The sequence below is a fragment of the Macrotis lagotis genome, chromosome 3 (assembly GCF_037893015.1).
Source record: "Macrotis lagotis isolate mMagLag1 chromosome 3, bilby.v1.9.chrom.fasta, whole genome shotgun sequence".
Classification (NCBI taxonomy): domain Eukaryota; kingdom Metazoa; phylum Chordata; class Mammalia; order Peramelemorphia; family Peramelidae; genus Macrotis; species Macrotis lagotis.
Genome location: NC_133660.1, coordinates 12632320 through 12651265, shown reverse-complemented (window position 1 = coordinate 12651265; position 18946 = coordinate 12632320). Strand labels below are relative to the sequence as shown.

General features: G+C 39.9%; 1 protein-coding gene across 1 annotated transcript in view; it reads right to left on the bottom strand.

Moving 5' to 3' along the window:
* The window catches only part of AFF1 (ALF transcription elongation factor 1), a 166075-nt gene that overhangs the window by 27422 nt on the left and 119707 nt on the right, over positions 1-18946 (bottom strand). The window contains 6 exon segments of the mRNA XM_074228110.1: positions 7176-8081; positions 10022-10178; positions 11819-11856; positions 11990-12044; positions 12141-12192; positions 13427-13463. Of these exon segments, the coding sequence (XP_074084211.1) occupies positions 7176-8081; positions 10022-10178; positions 11819-11856; positions 11990-12044; positions 12141-12192; positions 13427-13463 (1245 nt within the window).

Here is an 18946-nt window from a genome sequence, read left to right as displayed (position 1 = left end):
TTGGCCAAAGATCCTGTCAAAGCTTCATTAACCTTCTGGGTTTCCCCCTTTAGTATTTGGTAGTCATGATATTAAATTGGAAAAAGGTGCTACAACTTTTCTTTTTCAGATTCTGTTCCCTTTCTGGCCAGGCTTGGTGATTCCGATGCTCCAGCTTTGCCCAAATCTCGTGGCGAGCTCTGGGAAGGCCTCCTGGGCTGAGCCTGCTTCTCCAACAGGCAAGCTACAACTACCGCAGTGACCATATTGTCTTCCTCTAGTCCCCACTAACTCCCAAAAACTCCCTCAAAAGGAGGAAAGATGAAAACCAAGTGTAGATGAATCCAGAAAGCAAAAATCTTGTGGGTTATCATTGCAAAAAGCATGCACTTAAACTGCCCCAAGGAAATGAGCCAGGGATCCTTAATTGGGATCCCTGCACTCAACTAAGACTACCATGCAAAAAAAAAAAAAAAAAAAAAAAAGTTGTATGAGTATTTCCTTACAACAAATTATCTCTGATTATTTTATATAGTAATAGGATATATAATACACTAATAAGCTAAATATATTATAATATAATACATAAATATACATAAAATAAACCTAATATAATATATTAATAACCTAAAGCAAATGAACACAATAGGAAACTGAGGGAATAAAAATAGGCAAAATTCTGCAAGTGCTAGAAGTATTTTCTTAGAGACTTCTACAGAGGCAATTAAAAAATAGAAGAAACTTTAGCAAAGTTGTAGGATATGAAATAAATCCACATAAATCATTGGCATACATAAGCAAGATATTTTTAAAAAAGAAATTTCATTGAAAATAATTACAGAATGAAGTTGGGAGTCTATCTAGCAAGATACACATAAATATAACTACAATACTTTCTAGAAATGAAAACAGTTTCAATAAGGAGACAAATCAAAAGTTCTTGAGTAGGCCAAGCCAATAAAACTGACACAAATAAAGTCATTTATTCTTTGTCATCAAGAAAAAAGAAATAATTTATACAGCTAGAAAAACATATCAGAATTCACCTTAAAGAACAAAAGGTCAGAAATGTGAATGGATATGACGACTGAGATGATTTGGTGACACTGATTAAAAAAACAACTGGTGAAACAGCCAAAGCACCTAAAGTACAGAAATCAGCACACCTTAGGCTCCAGTCGCTAAAGAAAAAACATTTGAAAGAGGTGCTAAAACTTTATTTAACAAATACTTTCAAGAAAACTAGAAACTAGGGAGGGCAGAAATTAGGCTGAGACCAACCTCTAAACAAGATTAATCCCAAAGATTAAGATACACACACACACACAAGCGCACACAAAGATATAAAAGGTGGCTTCACAACTGAATTAGAAGAGCAAAAAATAAATTACCTGTCCAATCTACATATAGAATTTGTGATCAAACAGGGTACAAAAGGTCACAGAGGGCGAAATGGACAATTTTGTTTACATACTTTTTTTATACAAAAATGCAGCTAAAATTAAAATGCGAAATGGGGAATATTTGCAGCAGTCTTCTCTAAAGATCATATTTCTATAGTATATAAAGAATATGAAAGAGGTTATGAACAAAGAGTTCTCAAAGAAATCCAATTTCATCAGTTGCTATATAAAAAAGTCACAAACCACTAATAATTACAAAAATCCAAATATTAGCACCTGAATTTTTATGTCACTATCTTTATAATTATGACAAAAAAGGTAAAGGACAAATGTTGAAAGGGTGACAAGGAAACAGACATGGGGCAGGGGGGGGCGCAGCTAGGTGGCACAGTAGATAAAACACCAGCCCTGGAATCAATGAGAACTGAAGCACAGGCTGCAGAAGGGTCATCATTTGACCAGAAAGAGCAGCCAGGGCACCCAGGAATGACTGGGAGGCCTGAAGGCTGGGAGGGGAGGCACAGGGGTATTGGAATGGTGTTGGAAATACCCAGAATGATCTGTTGAGCAGCTCTGGTTTGAGCTGGGGAAGGGAAGCAGAAGGGGAGAGATCAGGGACCAAGTGCAAGGAGTGTGAGTCTATACTTAAGTATTATCCATGGTGCCTACCTACTATGGAGGTAAGATAAAGTGTTCTAGATGGGACGCCCACTCTCATATTTCTGTAACTATGTCAATGGCATGAGCTGTGGCAACCTTAAGGGACCTCTGTGCAATTCAACTGCCCTGAAGCTCATTCAGAGGGCTTGTTTCTTACTGTGGCTGTTGACCCAGGTGAACAGAGACAAAGATCCTGTCTAAAAAAGCATGTGGCAATTAGAATTAGGAATGGAGACACAAAACTCTCACTCTTTGCAGATGACATGATGGTATACCTAGAGAATCCCAAGAAATCATCTAAAAAAACTACTAGAAATAATTAGAGACTTTAGCAAAGTTACAGGATATAAAAATAAACTCATAAATCCACAACATTTCTATATATGACTAGAAAGATGCAGCAGAAAGAGCTTGAAAGAGAAATCCCATTCAAAAATAACCTCAGACAACTTTATATTGAGAAATAAAGTAAAAAATCTCCAGGGATATATACTGGAAAAAAAGTGCAAAAGAAGGTGGCTTAGCCCTATCAGATCTAAAATTGTATTATAAGGCATCAGTCATCAAAACTGTCTGGTATTGGTTAAGAAACAGAGTGGTGAATCGGTGGAATAGACTAGGTGCAATAGCAGGAAATGATTAGTCATCTGCTATTTGATAAACCCAAAGAGTCCAGCTATTGGGATTAAAAAACTCTCTCTTTGATAAAAATTGTTAAGAACATTGGAAGTTAGTATGGCAGAAACTTGGATTAGACCAACACCTCACACCCTGTACCAAGGTAAGATCCAACTGGACACAGGATTTAGACATAAAAAACAAATACTATAAGCAAATTAGAAGATCAAAAACTAGTTTAGCTTTCAGATCTATGGAAAGAAAAGCAGTTTATGACTAAGGAAGAGATGGAAAACATCACCAAAAACAAACTAGATGATTTCAATTACATTAAATTAAAAGGCTTTTGCACAGACAAAACGACTGTAACCAAGATCAAAAGAAATGTAGCAAACTGGGAAACAATCTTTACAACTAATGATTCTGACAAAGGATTCATTTCTAAAATATACAGAGAACTGAGTCATATTAAAAAAAAAACTGCGGAGTCTGAACAAAGACCAAGAACTATTACCTTAAATTTAGAAAAAAAAAAAAAACTGATATCTTGTTGTCTGATCTTGCTGTCTCATAGACTTTATGTTTCTTCCTTAAGGATATGATTTCTCTCTCATCACACTCAATTTGGATCAATGTACACCATGGAACCAATGTAAAGACTAACAAACTGCCTTCTTTGGAGGTGGGGAAGGGAAGTAAGATGAGGGGAAAAAAATTCTAAAACTCAAAATAAATAAAATCTTGTAAAAAAAAAAAGAAAAAAGAAAAAACCCAGGAGGGAGGGGAATTCAGGGAAACCTGGAGGGATTTGCATGAACTGATGCTGAACAAGTTGAGCAGAACCAGAAGAACATTGTACACCCTAACAGCAGCATGGGGGTGATGATCAACCTTCAGTGCAACAACCAGGGACAATTTGGGAGTTTCTGTGATGGAGAATACCATCTGTATCCAGAGAAAGAAAGATTAAACAAAGACCAAAAATTATTACCTTGATTTAAAGAAAAAAACAACCAAAAAGCATTATATAATTTTGTTAATCTTATACTTTATTTTTCTTAAGGATATGGTTTCTCTCTCATCACATTCAATTTAGATGAATGTAAACCAGACTGCCTTCTTGGGGTGGGGGGAAGTAAGATTAGGGGAAAAATTGTAAAATTCAAAAATAAATAAAATCTTGCTAAAAAATAAAAAAATAATGAAATAAAAAGTATGTAGCAGGGGCAGCAAGGTGGCACAACAGATAGGACACCAGTCTTGAAGAAGACCTGAGTTCAAATCCGACCTCAGATACTAAATAATTGCCTAGCTGTGTGACCTTGGGCAAGTCACTTAACCATATTGCATTGCAAAGACAAAATAAAACCAAGTATGCAGCTTATCCCAGAAGGTGGAATCTTTGGGTTTATCAAACAGTTTCTGGGGAAAAACTTTTTTGATAAAAACTGCTGGGAACAGCAGGAAATGCTGTGCTGGAAGACACAGACCAGCATCTCACACCCTATTCCAAGATTAGGCCAAAATGGACACAGGACTTCTACATACATAAAAGGTGTAATAACATAAGCCAATTAAGAGAACAGGGACTACTTTAAATGTGTAATCTAAGGAAAGGGGGATAGTTTCAGACCAAAGAAGAAAGAGAAAACACAATAAAATTTAAAATGAATAATTTTCATTACATTGAATTGAAGTTTTTGCAAAATCAAAACCAATATAACCAAGATTGGAGCTCCATGGTAGTAGAAAAATACAGCATTAAAATGATCTTGGATCCAAATATGGTTCTAGAAATTTAATGAAGTCATTAAAAGTCAAAGTTGGGAGGGACATTGTTCAAATGATCAACTCTTCAGAGACTGCCAGTGAGCCTCACTAAGATGAGACCATCATCTTGCCAAGGACGTACAGAAGAAACATCAGCCAAGTCAGGAAAAGAACAAGTTCGTGTGCAAACTGTGGCCAGAAACATGGGGATTATATTCATTACTACCTCCCTTAAAAAATGGGCTTGGGTTACGGTGCAGGGGACATAAATGAGCCACACAGAGAAGTACACAGATTCTCACATGACCTAACTTCATCATAATACTAAAAATTTATTAGCCTTTTCCCACTCTTCTCTCCCAAGTGTGCACTGGAGTTTTCTAGAGGCCACATGACCTGTGAGTTCAAGCTTTATCTATAAACATGAAGACTAACTCGAAATCTTGACTGTAAAATTATGCTTGACTTACAAATATTAAGGGAAGCTAGGTGTCAAAGTGGGTGGAGCACTGGTCTTGGATTCAACGAGGACTGGAGTTCAAATCCAGCCTCAGACACTTGACACTCACTAGCTGTTGTGTGACCTTAAGCAAGTCACATCACCTTGATTGCCCTGCATCCTGGGCCATCTCCTGTTGTCCTGATCCATATCTGGCCACTGGATCCAGATGGTTCTGGAGAAGGTGAGGCTGGTGACTTAGCACAGCACCCCCCCACACACACACTCTAATGCAATTCATGTGCTTGTGTCATGGCATCACCTCCCTAATGTCATGGTCATCTTCAAAAAAGAAAGACAACCTTATCAGATATATAGATATGGCAGCACTGGCTCTTTTCCTTGTTATTTGTCCATTTGCTTGTATAATAGGTATAATCATTAAATATTTGTTCTAGATAATCTTTTATATGAATTCTTGGCCACAAATTCCAATGATGCTGAAATATTCAATATACTGAATATTTGAATACCACGATTTATCCTGGAAAAACTGTGTAGATGTATTTGTACAAAAGCACCAGTGAGTAAAAGTGCTAGAGCTTTCGCATGAATGAAGGCCAGAGCAGCATAATGTCCTGAAAGCTATTAGATTCTTCACCACTGCATAGTTTTAAAAAAAAAATGCAAACTTTAAAATGAACTTGAAGCAACAAAAATTCATTTGACTAAATCTTAACCCTCGCCAACATTTCTTTCCTAATATTCTGTGAGTCCCAGTCCAGGGCAGGTAACGCGGTTCAATAGTCTTCTGGGGTCCCCTTGGGGGTATCCATCAGAGCTAGACTAGCCTTCCCTTCTGGGTAGGCTGGTCTTCTTTGTTTTGGTGCCCTTCATTTTCAACTTGTACCTTCCCAAGTTTGGGGCCTCCAAGGCCACCCTTCTCTCAGCCCTCAAAGTCTTCTCTTGGCTTTCCTGGTCCCCCTAAACTTGAGCAGAAGACTGGCCGGTGGCCCAAGTCAGACCTCAGAGGGGTACATGGCCATGGAAAACCACCTGAAAAGGCTGCTTATCCAAAAGCAAGTGATGCAGGAGGCAAAGCTGGACACCAACCCTTCCAGGAGGAAGAGTCCCAGACCTGCTCAGGAATCTGGACTGACAAACATTATCTTCTTCTGCTTCCTATCCTGCGGGGAACCACTGAGTCATCCTCATCTTCTCATGGCCACTATATGCAATCAGCTGGCACACCCTACTGATTCAATGTCCACCAGAGGTCGCACACGGGACCCCTCTAAACACCACAGTAACCTCACCAGCAACCTTCCTTGCACAACTCTGGCAGCTCCACATTCCTGACAAAGACACTCTCCATTGTTGGTATTTAAAACCACAGTGGCTGGACTCATCTTCCTTTCCTAGTCTAACATACCTGTGTTGTAGGAAAACAGGCCCATGTGCATTTCCTGCCTCTGTGTCTGCCTCTCAGAATAATATCCAGCTACTCTTTTGCCATACCCTAAGCCAAACATGTCCAACTCTTGTAGCTATTCTGTGCATCTATCCAGCTCTCTGCAAACCCTAAAATGATAAAGGTAGGAGAAGAGTCTCTTTATTCTGCCCAGCTCTGGTGACCTTGCTTCTCTCACTCTGTGTATTTGGCTGAGGCAAGCAATGGTTCCTAAAAATTCAATTCATTGTGTTTGAGGATAGGATTTTTCCTTCCTAAAGCCAAATATCAGGATCGTGTGTATGTGTGTGTGTGCATGTGCATGCACATGTATGGTATCTGTGCATGGGGGGGGTATGAGAGTGTGGTGTGCGTACACATGTGTCTGTGTGTGTGTGTGTGGGGGGGTGGCAGTCCTACTCCCTACTACCACCATCATTTATATGGAATTGGTGTCTTAACTGGAACATCTCAGGCTCTCTGTCAAGACTCCTTTCACAGACACTTTAACCCAGAAGGCCTCGAAGAAGCTTTGGCTTTAGACTTCCATTTCTAAGAAAAGCTCCATAATCTGACTACTGAGGATGTTGTTTTCTTTGTGGATAATGAAGGAACATCTCCTATTTCTCTAACAAACAAGGATAGGGAAGGGCTCCTACTAATGGGAGAATCAGCAGCAGCGCGAGCAGAAGCAGAAAACACAGATAGTGATGACTTGTAGATGCCGCTAGAAGCTAGAGCAAGTAGTGTATTTCAAACAAAGGGAAATCTAGGATGAAGAATAACACAAAGTAAACAATCAAAGGAAACCAAAAATTACCCGCAAAAATGAGGACTTAGTTCTTTCTCTCCTTACCTTTCTCTTTGTGACCACCTTGTTTGGTTTCTCCGACTCCTGCTTGTTCCCAGGGGGGTGCTGCTTGTGCTCTGTTCTCTTTGGCTGGCCCCCCTTCCCGGATGTCTTGGGGACACGAGAAAGGCAGGCAAGGTCGATTTTCACCACTAGGCTGTGTGGGGGAGGGGGATCCCTGAGTGACTTGGGGTCTCTTAAAGGCAAGGGGACCTTACTTCCAGCAAGTTCCTCCTGGAGAGTCAAGGATGCTTTACAGCCCCCACTCCTGCTGCTGACAGAGGCAGCCTGGCTCTGAACCTGGGGACTGACAGGGAAATGTTCCAGTCTCTGATCCTCCAGACTGCTCTTGGCAGATTCAGGGTCTGAGGGGAGTTTCACAGGCACTGGGTGAGGATTTTTGTGCTTCTTCTTTTCACAGGGGGCTGACGCAGACTTGGACTTTTCTGATCTATCTCCACAAGATCGAGGTTGCCCTTTCGTTTTGACTTTGGGCTTATCTTTGGAAGACTGGTCTTTTGATTCATGTGGAGGGACTGGCTCACTTTCCACTCTCAAATTGTCCTGAAAATCCTCCTGGATTGAAGCTTTGAGAGGCTTTTGGGGCTGTTTTGAACCAACCATTTGCCGATGTGGGGGACCCCCAGTGTCTTGTGTGATCGACTTTGGGTAACTCCTCTTGGCAGGATGGTGAACCTCGGGAGCCGCTCTGGGGGTTTTAATGGAATTTCGGGGGACAGGCTCACTAGAGTTCCGAGAAGGCTCATGCCCACTGCCTCCACCACTGCTGTCACCTCGCCCCAGGATGTCCCGGGACCCTGCTTCACTGAGGCTCTCTGAGGGTACAGTGGGTTGGGTGACTTTCGTGAGCCAATTGTCCAGCTGCCATTTATTTGCGGTGGGGGGGTCAGGCTAAAGGAAAAACAGAAAAGAATCACTGTTGTCCCTCATTTCCATTAAAAAAAAGTCAAGCTTAAAAAAAAAGTCAAGCTTTCATTGATTCCAGAGTTGATTCTCCCATGTCTGGATCAAGGAGCCCCAAGATTTAGCTTCTTCAGTTCCCTTATAATCTACCCCATACATCTGCATGCAGAGTCTTTTGCTCTAACAAGGACTAAATAGCCTAAATGGCAATTCCCCGTATTATCTGTAAACATATTTGTAATACAGGAAGATAACAGGATTAAAAGAAATGATGACAACATGGTCTTCCAAGGGAAATCAATACAAGTAGAAGTGTATTAAGAAACAAGCAGGAGGCCTCCTATGGGGAGACAGCCCAGGTGTGCATGTGCTAAGGGATGGTTCTGTGATGTCCTTTATGCTGGGAACAATGATGAGAACTAGCATTTGAACCTGAAGCTTCTCTAGGAACCATGTCAAACCCACTCAAATGATGATCAAATATCACTTGGTTCTGATTAAGAAACAGAAAAGAGAATCATGGGAACATAAGAAGATTGATAAGTAAGAGTCAGAAGCAGCCAATCATATTAGAGCAGAGGTTGAAAACACAAGAACCTAAGTTAATTGGGCAAAGACTATCTATTCAATAAAACTACTTGGGAAACTGAAAAGCTATTTAATACCACGTCCCTTGTCGCAAAAAGAAAAAGATATCTAAAAGTGAATAGTCATCTAAAAATTAAATACTACACTGAATTCCTATTCAAAGAGATATTCAGAACATTGTGTAAATATGTAAATTTTAAAAATTAATTAAAGATATGATTTAAAATAAGATGTATTAGATCACTGGAGTAAGAATAATGACCTAGCTGTTGGGGCAGCTAGGTGGCACAGTGAATAGAGAACTGGCTCCTGAGTCAGGAGGACCTGAACTCAAACCTGACCTCGGATGCATAATACTCACCTAGCTGTGTGACCTTGGGCAAGTCATTGCCTTAAATAAAATTTTCAAAAAAGAAGGCATTATTAAAAAATAATAATTACCTACCTATGTAACCTTGGGCAAGTAACTTAACCCCATTGTCTTGCAAAAAAAATAAAATAAAAATATCAATGGTAAAAGTCTCTATAACATAAAAAGATAAATAAAACCAAGAGCCATTCTATAATAGATAAGCATTCAAAGGATATGAACAAGTAGCTTTCAAAGATAAAATACAAACTAAATATCAGCGTGTGAAAAATGCTTAAAAACACTGCATAGTATAAACTAAAATACCTCTGAAGTGTCAACTCAGACATATCAAATAGGCAGATAACAAAAAAATTTAAGACTGGAGAGGCTATATGGAAAAAAAGAACACAATATTGCTGTCAATGGGGGAGTGAAGTGATGCAGATACTCTGTAATTTGAAATTATGACATAAAAATAAACTGTTAATAATACTTTTTGAACTAGAACTCCACTAAAAGGTATATCTATATCTATTTATACATACATAGATAAAGATAGATATTGTGTTTGTCCTCCTTTTTTAAGAAAACCATGACATCAGAGGTGATGCCATGACAATGAAATGAATTGGTTTTGCGTGAGGGTGCTATACTAAGTCACCAGCCTCACTTTTTCCTCTAGAGCCATCTGGATCCAATGACCAGACATGAGATAGGAGGATGAGAGATGGCCCTGGATGCGAGGCAATCAGAGTGGAGTGACTTGCTCAGGGTCACACATCTGGTAAGATTCAAGAGTCTAAGGGCAGATTAAAACTCAGGACCTCCTGCATCTGAAGCCAATGCTCTATCTACTACCACCTAACACTACTCCCCCACCCACCCAAAAGAAAGATGGAAACTATGACAAAAAGGAATCCATTCCTACAGTGTGGGGAAGAGCAGGAAAAGAAACACTTGCTCCCACCCCTGGGGACACCGTCCATACCTCAGCTTCCAGAGGCTTGGGAGGCTCGTTCTCCTCACTGTCGCTGGAGCTGCTCTCACTCTCCGAGTCTGAAGAGCTGTCCGAGTCACTGGTGCTGTCTGACTCGGTGTTGTTGGAATGTGCTGAAACCAGGCTGTCAGTAAGGGACTGTGGACCGCTGCAAAGAAGCCCAGGGTGAGTGAGTGGCGGAGCAGCTCGCCCTACCGTGCCCCAAGCTGAGGCTGGGCTCCTGCATGCAGAGATCAGAAGCATAGCTTGCAGGCCAGCCAGTTTTACAACAAGGACATGAGGCCGAAGTGGCATGAAAGTGGCTAATGTCAGAAACATAAGATCGAGATTCTCACTTTTACAATAATACAAGAGATAGAGGCTAAGATCCCGGAGAACCTGGGATTTGACTTCACCAAGTGGAATATCTCCTTCTAGGAGAGTCGGTTATAGAGTAAATTCTCTAGAATTAACCCTAAGAACTTAATCCTCACTAAAAATCTTTATTTTTTTAAGACAATTAAATTTTTTTTAAAAAAGGGAAAATGCTAACGTTTTATTTTATTCCCCTCTAAGAACTACTATATATCTATAACAATTTGTAAATGTGATGAGTCTGGAAGATGGGTTAAAAAGGCTCAGTAGGCATTCATTGGCCAATTCCCATACAATAAATAGAGTATCTCTCTACAGCGTACGAGCTGTGTTCAGCAAATTCACACTTCTTGATGTCATTCAAGTACAACAGTAGGAGAGTCAGCAATCATATCATTATTACCGAGTTGTGTTGAGACCAGCTGGGTGTGAATAAATTCATAGAATAAAGTGCACTCACCCAAGGGAATAGCTAATTTCAAAGCTTCAGAATGCTAATTTTTCAAGACTTTTTTTTAGGTTGTTTTTTTTTTTTTGCAAGGCAAATGGGGTTAAGTGGCTTGCCCAAGGCCATACAGCTAGGCAATTACTAAGTGTCTGAGACCTGATTTGAACCCAGGTACTCCTGACTCCAAGGCTGGTGCTTCACCCACTGTGCCACCTAGCTGCCCCTTTTCAAGACTTCGTAAAAAGTTTCCCATGTTTTCTGATAGAAACACAATTTTCAAAAGCCATCTTCAAAACTTTGCTTTTCAAAGTTAATTAAAAGAGTGATGTTTTCTCCATCATCAAAAATACACTGTTAAGTGGATGGATAATGTTGCTATCTGTATAATTAAGAGGTCTTCTACAGAGCAATTATTATCTACTATTAATATCCAGGATTATTGGGCTGTTAGCTGTGTGACTATACTGAACGAATATGGCATGTTAAGCCAACAGTACCAAGCAACTACGTTTTAATATCCAAGTTTTCTTCTCCAAAGTGCCACACCTCTAATTTACACTTAATTGATTATCAGTTGTTTGTTAAGATACAACTTTGAGCTTCAAAAGAACTTATAATAAGAAGTCCTCTTTTATTTCCCTCTTGTGGAAAACATTGTCAAACACGTTTGCCACACTAAAATGTTTAAGAACACTAAAGTGGTTTAATTTTTCTAATTAGTATAATGAAAGAAATTTATTTTAAAAACCCAGAAGTTTCTTTTATCTGTTACTGTTTAATGCAGAATTCAAATAATGAAATATACCCACAAGTGAAGTTCCCAATCAGATCAACCAAAAATAAACCAGCCCTCAGTGCCTACCCAGTACACATCTAAACCCACTCTACCAACAAACAGTAAAACAGTAAATGCCTGAAATAACTAGATCCCTCAAAATCTATTAAAAAATGTTTTTCATCTACCATCATGAGGGGAAATACAGTACCTTGTAGGAGCAGATGAAGGAGGGGGCTTCTCAGAGGCCTATGTTTTTACAAAGAGACAGGGAGAGAGGAAATTGAAGGGAGAAAGAGAGAGCTGGTTAATTATGCAACTTAGAACATAGCAAATTACATGGACTTTAAAACATTTGTTTTATGTCCTATGTAACACTGACTTGTTCATCATCACTGTCATCGCTGTCACTGATCTGAAGGTCATCTTCTAACATCCTAGAAAATAGAGAGAAATTTTAATATTTAGACATTAAAGGGTGGGTACAATATCAAAAAGACACCCGCAACCCTGAACAAATTTGGAACACTTACGATGTTGCCTGCTGAGAATTAGAGCAGGTTTTTGAAGATGTACCATGCTGTTCTGTGAAGAAAGAAAAAAAGGATAAATGAAGTAAGAGTCACTCTGTAATGTGACAATTTTTAAGTGAAAATCACTATGTATGTAAAACAACATGAAAACTGTAAAATGCCAAATTATTACAGAAATGTGCTATCGAAGTGGCAAGTTAAATTATTTGCCCAAGGTCACACAGTGACAGTGACAGAATCAGGATAGCAACCTGGATTTTCTGACTACCTAAGTATTGCCACAATTCTTTTTTGAAACATAAAACAAATTCTATAATAACACAATCACAATTTTCTAACAGCCTCTAGATCCATTATCCCGGGGCTTTTTCATTCCTGTTCTTACTTTTCCATTTTTTTCATTTATTGCTTCCCAAGGCCCACGTGGCAAAAGAGCAACAAATTAGACCACAATGAAATGAGTAAAGTGAACACAGTTCAAGATGGCTTCTGGTTTCCATTCAAGATCTATGCACACATGTGTTATGTGTGCATATCTGTGGGTCTTCATGTGTGCGCATGTGTTTGCACGTGCACTACATTTGTGTGTGCTCCTTTGCATGCATATGTGTATGCATGTGTATACTTTTGTGTGCCTGTGTATGCACATGTACACAAGACTAATTTCTGAAGGCTCTGGAAAGACTGATGGCTGCATCTCCTTTCCCTTAAACCTCACGTTAGAATTTCACGTACTCATGGAACAAAATCAAAGATCCTAGGGAAGGAAGGAATGGGTGGGGTGGGGGTGGGGGGACCCTGGAGAGATCAGGGCTAAATAGAGGCCTGAACATAGTGCATGTGTATGGACTTAATCGGTTAGCTATGTCTCTCTCATGACATCAAGTCTGAGTGGGGGGACGCCAGTGGGTCAGCTGCTGGGAAGGCTGGAGCCACAGGGGCTCAATGTCCTGAAGCCTCCAGATTTACCAGGACCACACTGCTGCTCCAGGAATGGATGGGGGACACCACATCACCTGGAGAAGGCTGGACTGACCCAGGTCAGAAGGAAAACAGGTCCGGCTTCTGAGCAAACCACTGAAGGCCAAGCCCGAGGGGCCACAGCATTTCCAGCTGAGTGAGATCCCTGGAAACCCTAGCAATGGTATTGGAATGGCACCCTTGGTCACGGTCATTGTTTCTCTTTTGTCCCCAAGGCAATCATTTTCCTTCTCTACCATGAAAACTTACTATTCAGTATAAACAATGATGCCCAGTTTAACAATGGGCTACAAAGTTTGACTTACTGTGGTTCTGTAATACAGATTCAATGTGCTGAAATTCCTGGAAAACAACAAAAGCTCACATGAATAATTTGAACAAGGTTGTGAATCTTCTAAGTACAAAGCTTTCATAATGCAATTAATTTTTAATGTTGTTTAACAAAAGTTCATTTTTCTGCTTAATTGGCTATTTTATAAGTTTGAATTTCTAACAATTTAACTTTAAAAATTAAGATGATACTATATATATATGTGTGTGTGTGTGTGTGTGTGTGTGTGTCTATGTACACACACACACACAGTAACAAAATAGAAGATTGCTAAAAGTGTGACTTGGAGCATGAAAAATAAATGCTCTATCTTCTGGGCACAAATCATGAGGAACCTCCTCTATGGCCACAGAGGTCATCATAAAAGAAAATACATGACAAATTTTCTTATGCTAACCCAAAGGGAATTCCAAGGAAAAAAAATATAATTTAAATATAAGCTAAATTCCATGCTAAATAAAAAAATCTAATATTTACTTTAAGACAATGGTTTGTCTATTAAGACTCAGAAAGTACAGATTTTCACAGAGAAATGGCAACTACATTTCATTAATATATTATTAGTTGGCCTGAGCTTAGGCCAACTCCCATTTCACAAATACTACATAGTAATAGTTTCAATATCATTCTATAAGAACAAGTATAAAATACTCGGGTGAAACTAAAGAGATTGCTTGAAGTGAGGCAGGGAGTCAAATTCTCATATGCCTATTTTACTCCAAACAAAAATAGGCCTAGGTGATGTGTCGTTCAAAAAATTTTATGGAAAATAATACGTCACTTCATCTATCACAAAATCAAATTTTAAACATCAGCTGTAATCCTGAGGCAGTGGGCAAAGGAGCTAATCACAGAAGTCCATGCTCATCCACCAGACAGAGCACTCTGAGCATCTGGGGGAGGCAGCAGGTGCAGCACCATCAGACGACTAGACTGGTGCCACACACACACACAAGGCAGGAGGAGCCACTTTGAGCAGCCAAGCCGGTGAGGCTCAGACCTGAGCTGGTCCCTTTCTCTGCTTCTCAAGGACCGCCAGAGGACTAAACACAGAGATCTGCCGGACACAACCTCACCAGAGAAAGGCAGGGCTGAAGCCTGGCCAAGTTCATCACCCCACAGCAGGTGATGGCAGAGTCTGAACAGGCCCTAGGTCAGGAATAAATGAGGCAGGAATTAAGGAGAAGGAACGAAGCAGGCTAAAGAATTTGTACAGAATCAGAGAGAACCAAAAGGGCAAGCAGAGACTCAAAGGGAAAAATGGGTTTACACAAGTGACCAAGACAAAATAGATGAGATTTTTTAATCATGAAAATAAAAACTATAGAAGAGTAATTTAGAAAAGAAAGTGGCAAAACCTTATCAAGACGAAAACTAGCTTTTCATATGAAAGAATTTACTACTGAAAGCAGAAAAATGATTTTTCAGCAATGAAAATGAATCAAAGCAGTCAGTATTGGATGAAAGATCTTTCATATAGAAAAATATGGTGCAAAGAATGAATAGAAAAATAGTATTGGATTAATACTAACTACCAAAAATCACTGTGCAAATGAAGTGTTTAGATAGGCTGTGAGCAGTGTGGTTGCAAATGGGACAGAAAATAGACTTTGGGATAAATGAAAAAAAGTTTCTTAACCTAGGTCTGTGAACTGGTTTTACAAAAATACTTCAATTTTAAATATTTTAAAAATGTGTTTTAATATATTTGGTTTCCTCTGTAAATTTTTTTGCATTTGAAATTATTATTATTATTGTTGTTTCTGCAAAGCAAATGGTGTTAAATGGCTTGCCCAAGGCCACAGAAATCATTATTTTCTGGGCAGCTAAGTGGATAGAGCACATACTCTAGAGTAAGGACATGAGTTCAAATCCAGCCTCAGACACTTGATCCTTAAAAGACACCTAACACCACTGCCTCACAAAAAAACAAACATTATTCCACTGGTCCATGACAAAACACCATTCTAGGAATTTTAATAAAGGCTTAAAAGCTTTAGAATGGGTTTAGAATGATGAGTTTTGGGTTTTTTTAATGTGGTCATTTCAATGATTTAAAGAGGTGGAAAAGGAATTTATCTTTATTAAATAATGATAAAATTTGAATATAAAGAAATGAACAGGAGAATGGATAGAGTTAACATTTTAAGGATTAAGGGTTAAAAATTTTACTTCTCCTGTGTAAGGTGAGGTTCTGCAACCCTGAAAGGACTGATGCAAGCCTTAGGGGAAGAGGCTAAAGAGGGCTGCAGTGGTCACAAATGGACAGGAAAGCTTAAACCTGTGGTAGAAATGGCACCACCACTGAGGCTTCAGGAAGAAATAACCAGCTAACATAACTGTCATTTAGTGCTCTCCCAGAACATCCAGGAGGACAAAGGCCCATCATGCAGAAAGACCCGGGACTCACTAGGAGCCTCTACCTCACACTTGGGAGCCCAGCAAAGACACAATGGCTGGAAGGAGTGTGGGAACATCATCCTTACACTTGGAGGCATTTGTTCAGTAATTTAGAAGGATGCCTGAAAAGTGTGTGAAGTGAGTTGAACATCACTAAAAAGGGGGGGGGGGGGGAATTTCTGTACAAAAATACTTATGGCAACTATTTTTGTTTTGTTGTAACTGCAAGCTAAAGTGATGACTATGGATAGGAGAAAAGTTGAACCGCTACAGGGTGAAGAAAGTAGTGAAACCATATTGGGTTGGAATGAACAGTGGAAGAATCAAATTCAGATTCTTAAATGATTGAAGATAAAGTATAGAGATCAAACAATACTATAGAGAAAGGAAATCCTGGAAGACCAGAGGATTCTGACCAAAGCTGTGACCGCCCCTACTGACTGCATGTGGAAGGCACTGACTGGCCTTCATGTGCAAAAGACACACATCTTTGAAGTAGAAAACATGGTCAGCTGCATACCTTGAGATTCCATTTTTCAACAAGGGTTTTACCTTGTTCTCTATGGGTGAGGTGACAGGAGGACAGGAGGAAAAGGAGCTAAGTAAACATTACGGCCAAAAAGAAAAAAAAAAAGAAAGAAATATAGAAAAGTGAGTCATTGAAGCATTTTTTTGAAAACAGAAGGGAAGTCAAAAGTAATGGTAGAAGGGGCAGCTAGGTAGCACAGTGGATGAAGTACTGGACCTGAATTCAAATCCAGCCTCAGATACTTCATAATTGTCTAGCTGTGTGACCTTGGGCTGCTCACTCTTAACCCCACTGCCTTAAATAAATTTTAAAAAAATATTTTAAAATGAATGGTAGACAAGTAGAAAAGCTTTTAAAGTTGTAGGCTGAATTTACTGCATTTTAAATGGAAAGAAATAGTTGAATATTAGCTTGAGAATTTCATGGACTTCTGGCCAAGACGGCGGAGAGAAGACAGGCACAGTTCTAAAGTCTCCTGATCTCTTCCCCATCTATCACATGAAACAAACCACTTAACAGAAATCCGATCCAGAAAACCCAGAAAGAAAAGCCAGAAGAACAGCTACCTCAGGATTTGTCTCCCTCTGCAGCCTTGGATGAATGTGGGTGGGTGAGTCTGGGCTCCAAGGGAGGATCAGCCCCAGATCAGCCAGATTAACAGCTGAATTGGAACACTGAGTCTGAGGGCCCAGAGAGCAGACCTGCTGGATCAGCAGTGGGGCTGGATGAAAGGGGCTTGGGTCCACGGGGAAGCAGAGGCGCTGGTGTTGGTGCTGTCCCCCTGGAGCTCTGGGACCAGGCTGGGGGAAGTATTCTGGTGCAGCAGAACAGCAGACACCATCCCTGGGCTTCTTGGGTCTGAGGCCTCTCCTCAAACAAAGGCAAATCTGAGGAATGACCTCAGGCCAGGGTAAATTTAGCCCACCATTGATTGAAGGCAAAATAATTCAATAGTTCCAACTCCTGCCTTCGGGCAAAAGGAGAAAGCCTCTCAACCAAGGTCACAGACAACCCAGAGGGCAACCAGCTCCTCCTACTGGCCAGCCAGAGAAACTGCACTCAGTAAAGCCTTCAGAGATCTCAAGGCCAGGTGAACCAGCCCCACCCCAACTCAAGGTCTTAGCATAATGAAGAAGGGTCAGCAGAAAGGTGGATCCATAGAAAAATTCCTGGAAGGGAAAGACCCCAACTCAGAGAGACCTGGAACCTCTGAGGAGAATACAATCTGGTCTCCAGCACAGAAAGACTTCCTTGAAGAAATAAGGAAGGAGCTTAAAAATTTGGGGGAGACAATACCTTAGAGAATTTCATGGAAAATCTGTTTTATTCTATATCTCTTAAAGTTTAGAATTTTTAATAGAATGTTTAACCATTATTTTATTACCTGTGGTTCTCTGCAATCCTTCCTTTGCTTTAAAGGAAAGGATTCTAAACTCTTAAGTGCAGGATGCAGGATCCTAGGGAGTGACTCCCCAGCTCACTCACCCAGGGCCAGTCAGATTGATCTGCTGTGGAGCTCTGCCACTTAATGGGAAATGCTAACTGAATTAAGAAAGTAACACTCCCTCAGAGACCTTTTAGGGGTGATTACTTAGTAAAAGAGTTTATAAGGCTGTCAGCTTGAAGGAGGGATAGGATTTGCCTAATTGGAGAAGAACAGAACACAGCCTGGACTCAGAAGACTCTTCCTGTGGAGTTGAAAGCAGCTGGAGAAAGAAGCAGGAAACCACTGCAGTCTCTTGACCAAGATAGGGATCATAAAGAGTTGGACACAGCTGAGAAAGGACTGAAATGAGGATAAGGGGAGCAATTAAGAGAGAGACAGTTTGCTGGGATCCCAAGAGTTTGGAAGAAGCTAGGCCCTCCAGAAGGAGGGACCTCAGCCCCTCAGAGGAGTACAAACACTGGAGAGACAAAGAGAGCCAAGTGCAGAAAGAGGAGAGAACATTTCTACACACTAGAGGAAGGGATGGGGAAGAATAACACCCAGAGGGCACAGGTGACAGCAAAACCAACCAACAGTAGAGGGAAGACCCTGGAGGGAATTTTTAAAAAAGTGGAAACTGAGGGACAAGTATTGACCATTCACTAGAGAAGGGCAGAATGAATTATGGTATTTGGGTTTAAGGTAACATTATGGGATTTTCAAAAATGAAAAGATAGGATTCCAGAAAATCATGAAACAAGATATGGACTGATACAGAGTAAATAGAAGAAAACTGAAGGGACAATTAATAAAATCAACTATGAAAGTCTACAGAACTCCAATTTAAGTAGAAATTGAACTCAGAGGAAATGGTGATAAACATTTTACTCAATTTACAGACAAGTAATGAACTCAAAGAGACATACATTGCCATATATGATCAAAGGGGAGGTTTTACTAATCTGATTATATTTATTTAGTTCGATGGTTTAGTACAGATCTTGTTTATTGGTTTTGATGGTGGGGGTGGTAGTAGGGAGTGAATTAATAATAGGGATAGAAAAAGCAGGTCGTGAAAAGAATTTTGTTAAAATGCACAAAAAATAAAAAACTAGAAGATCAAGGAATAGTATACTTGT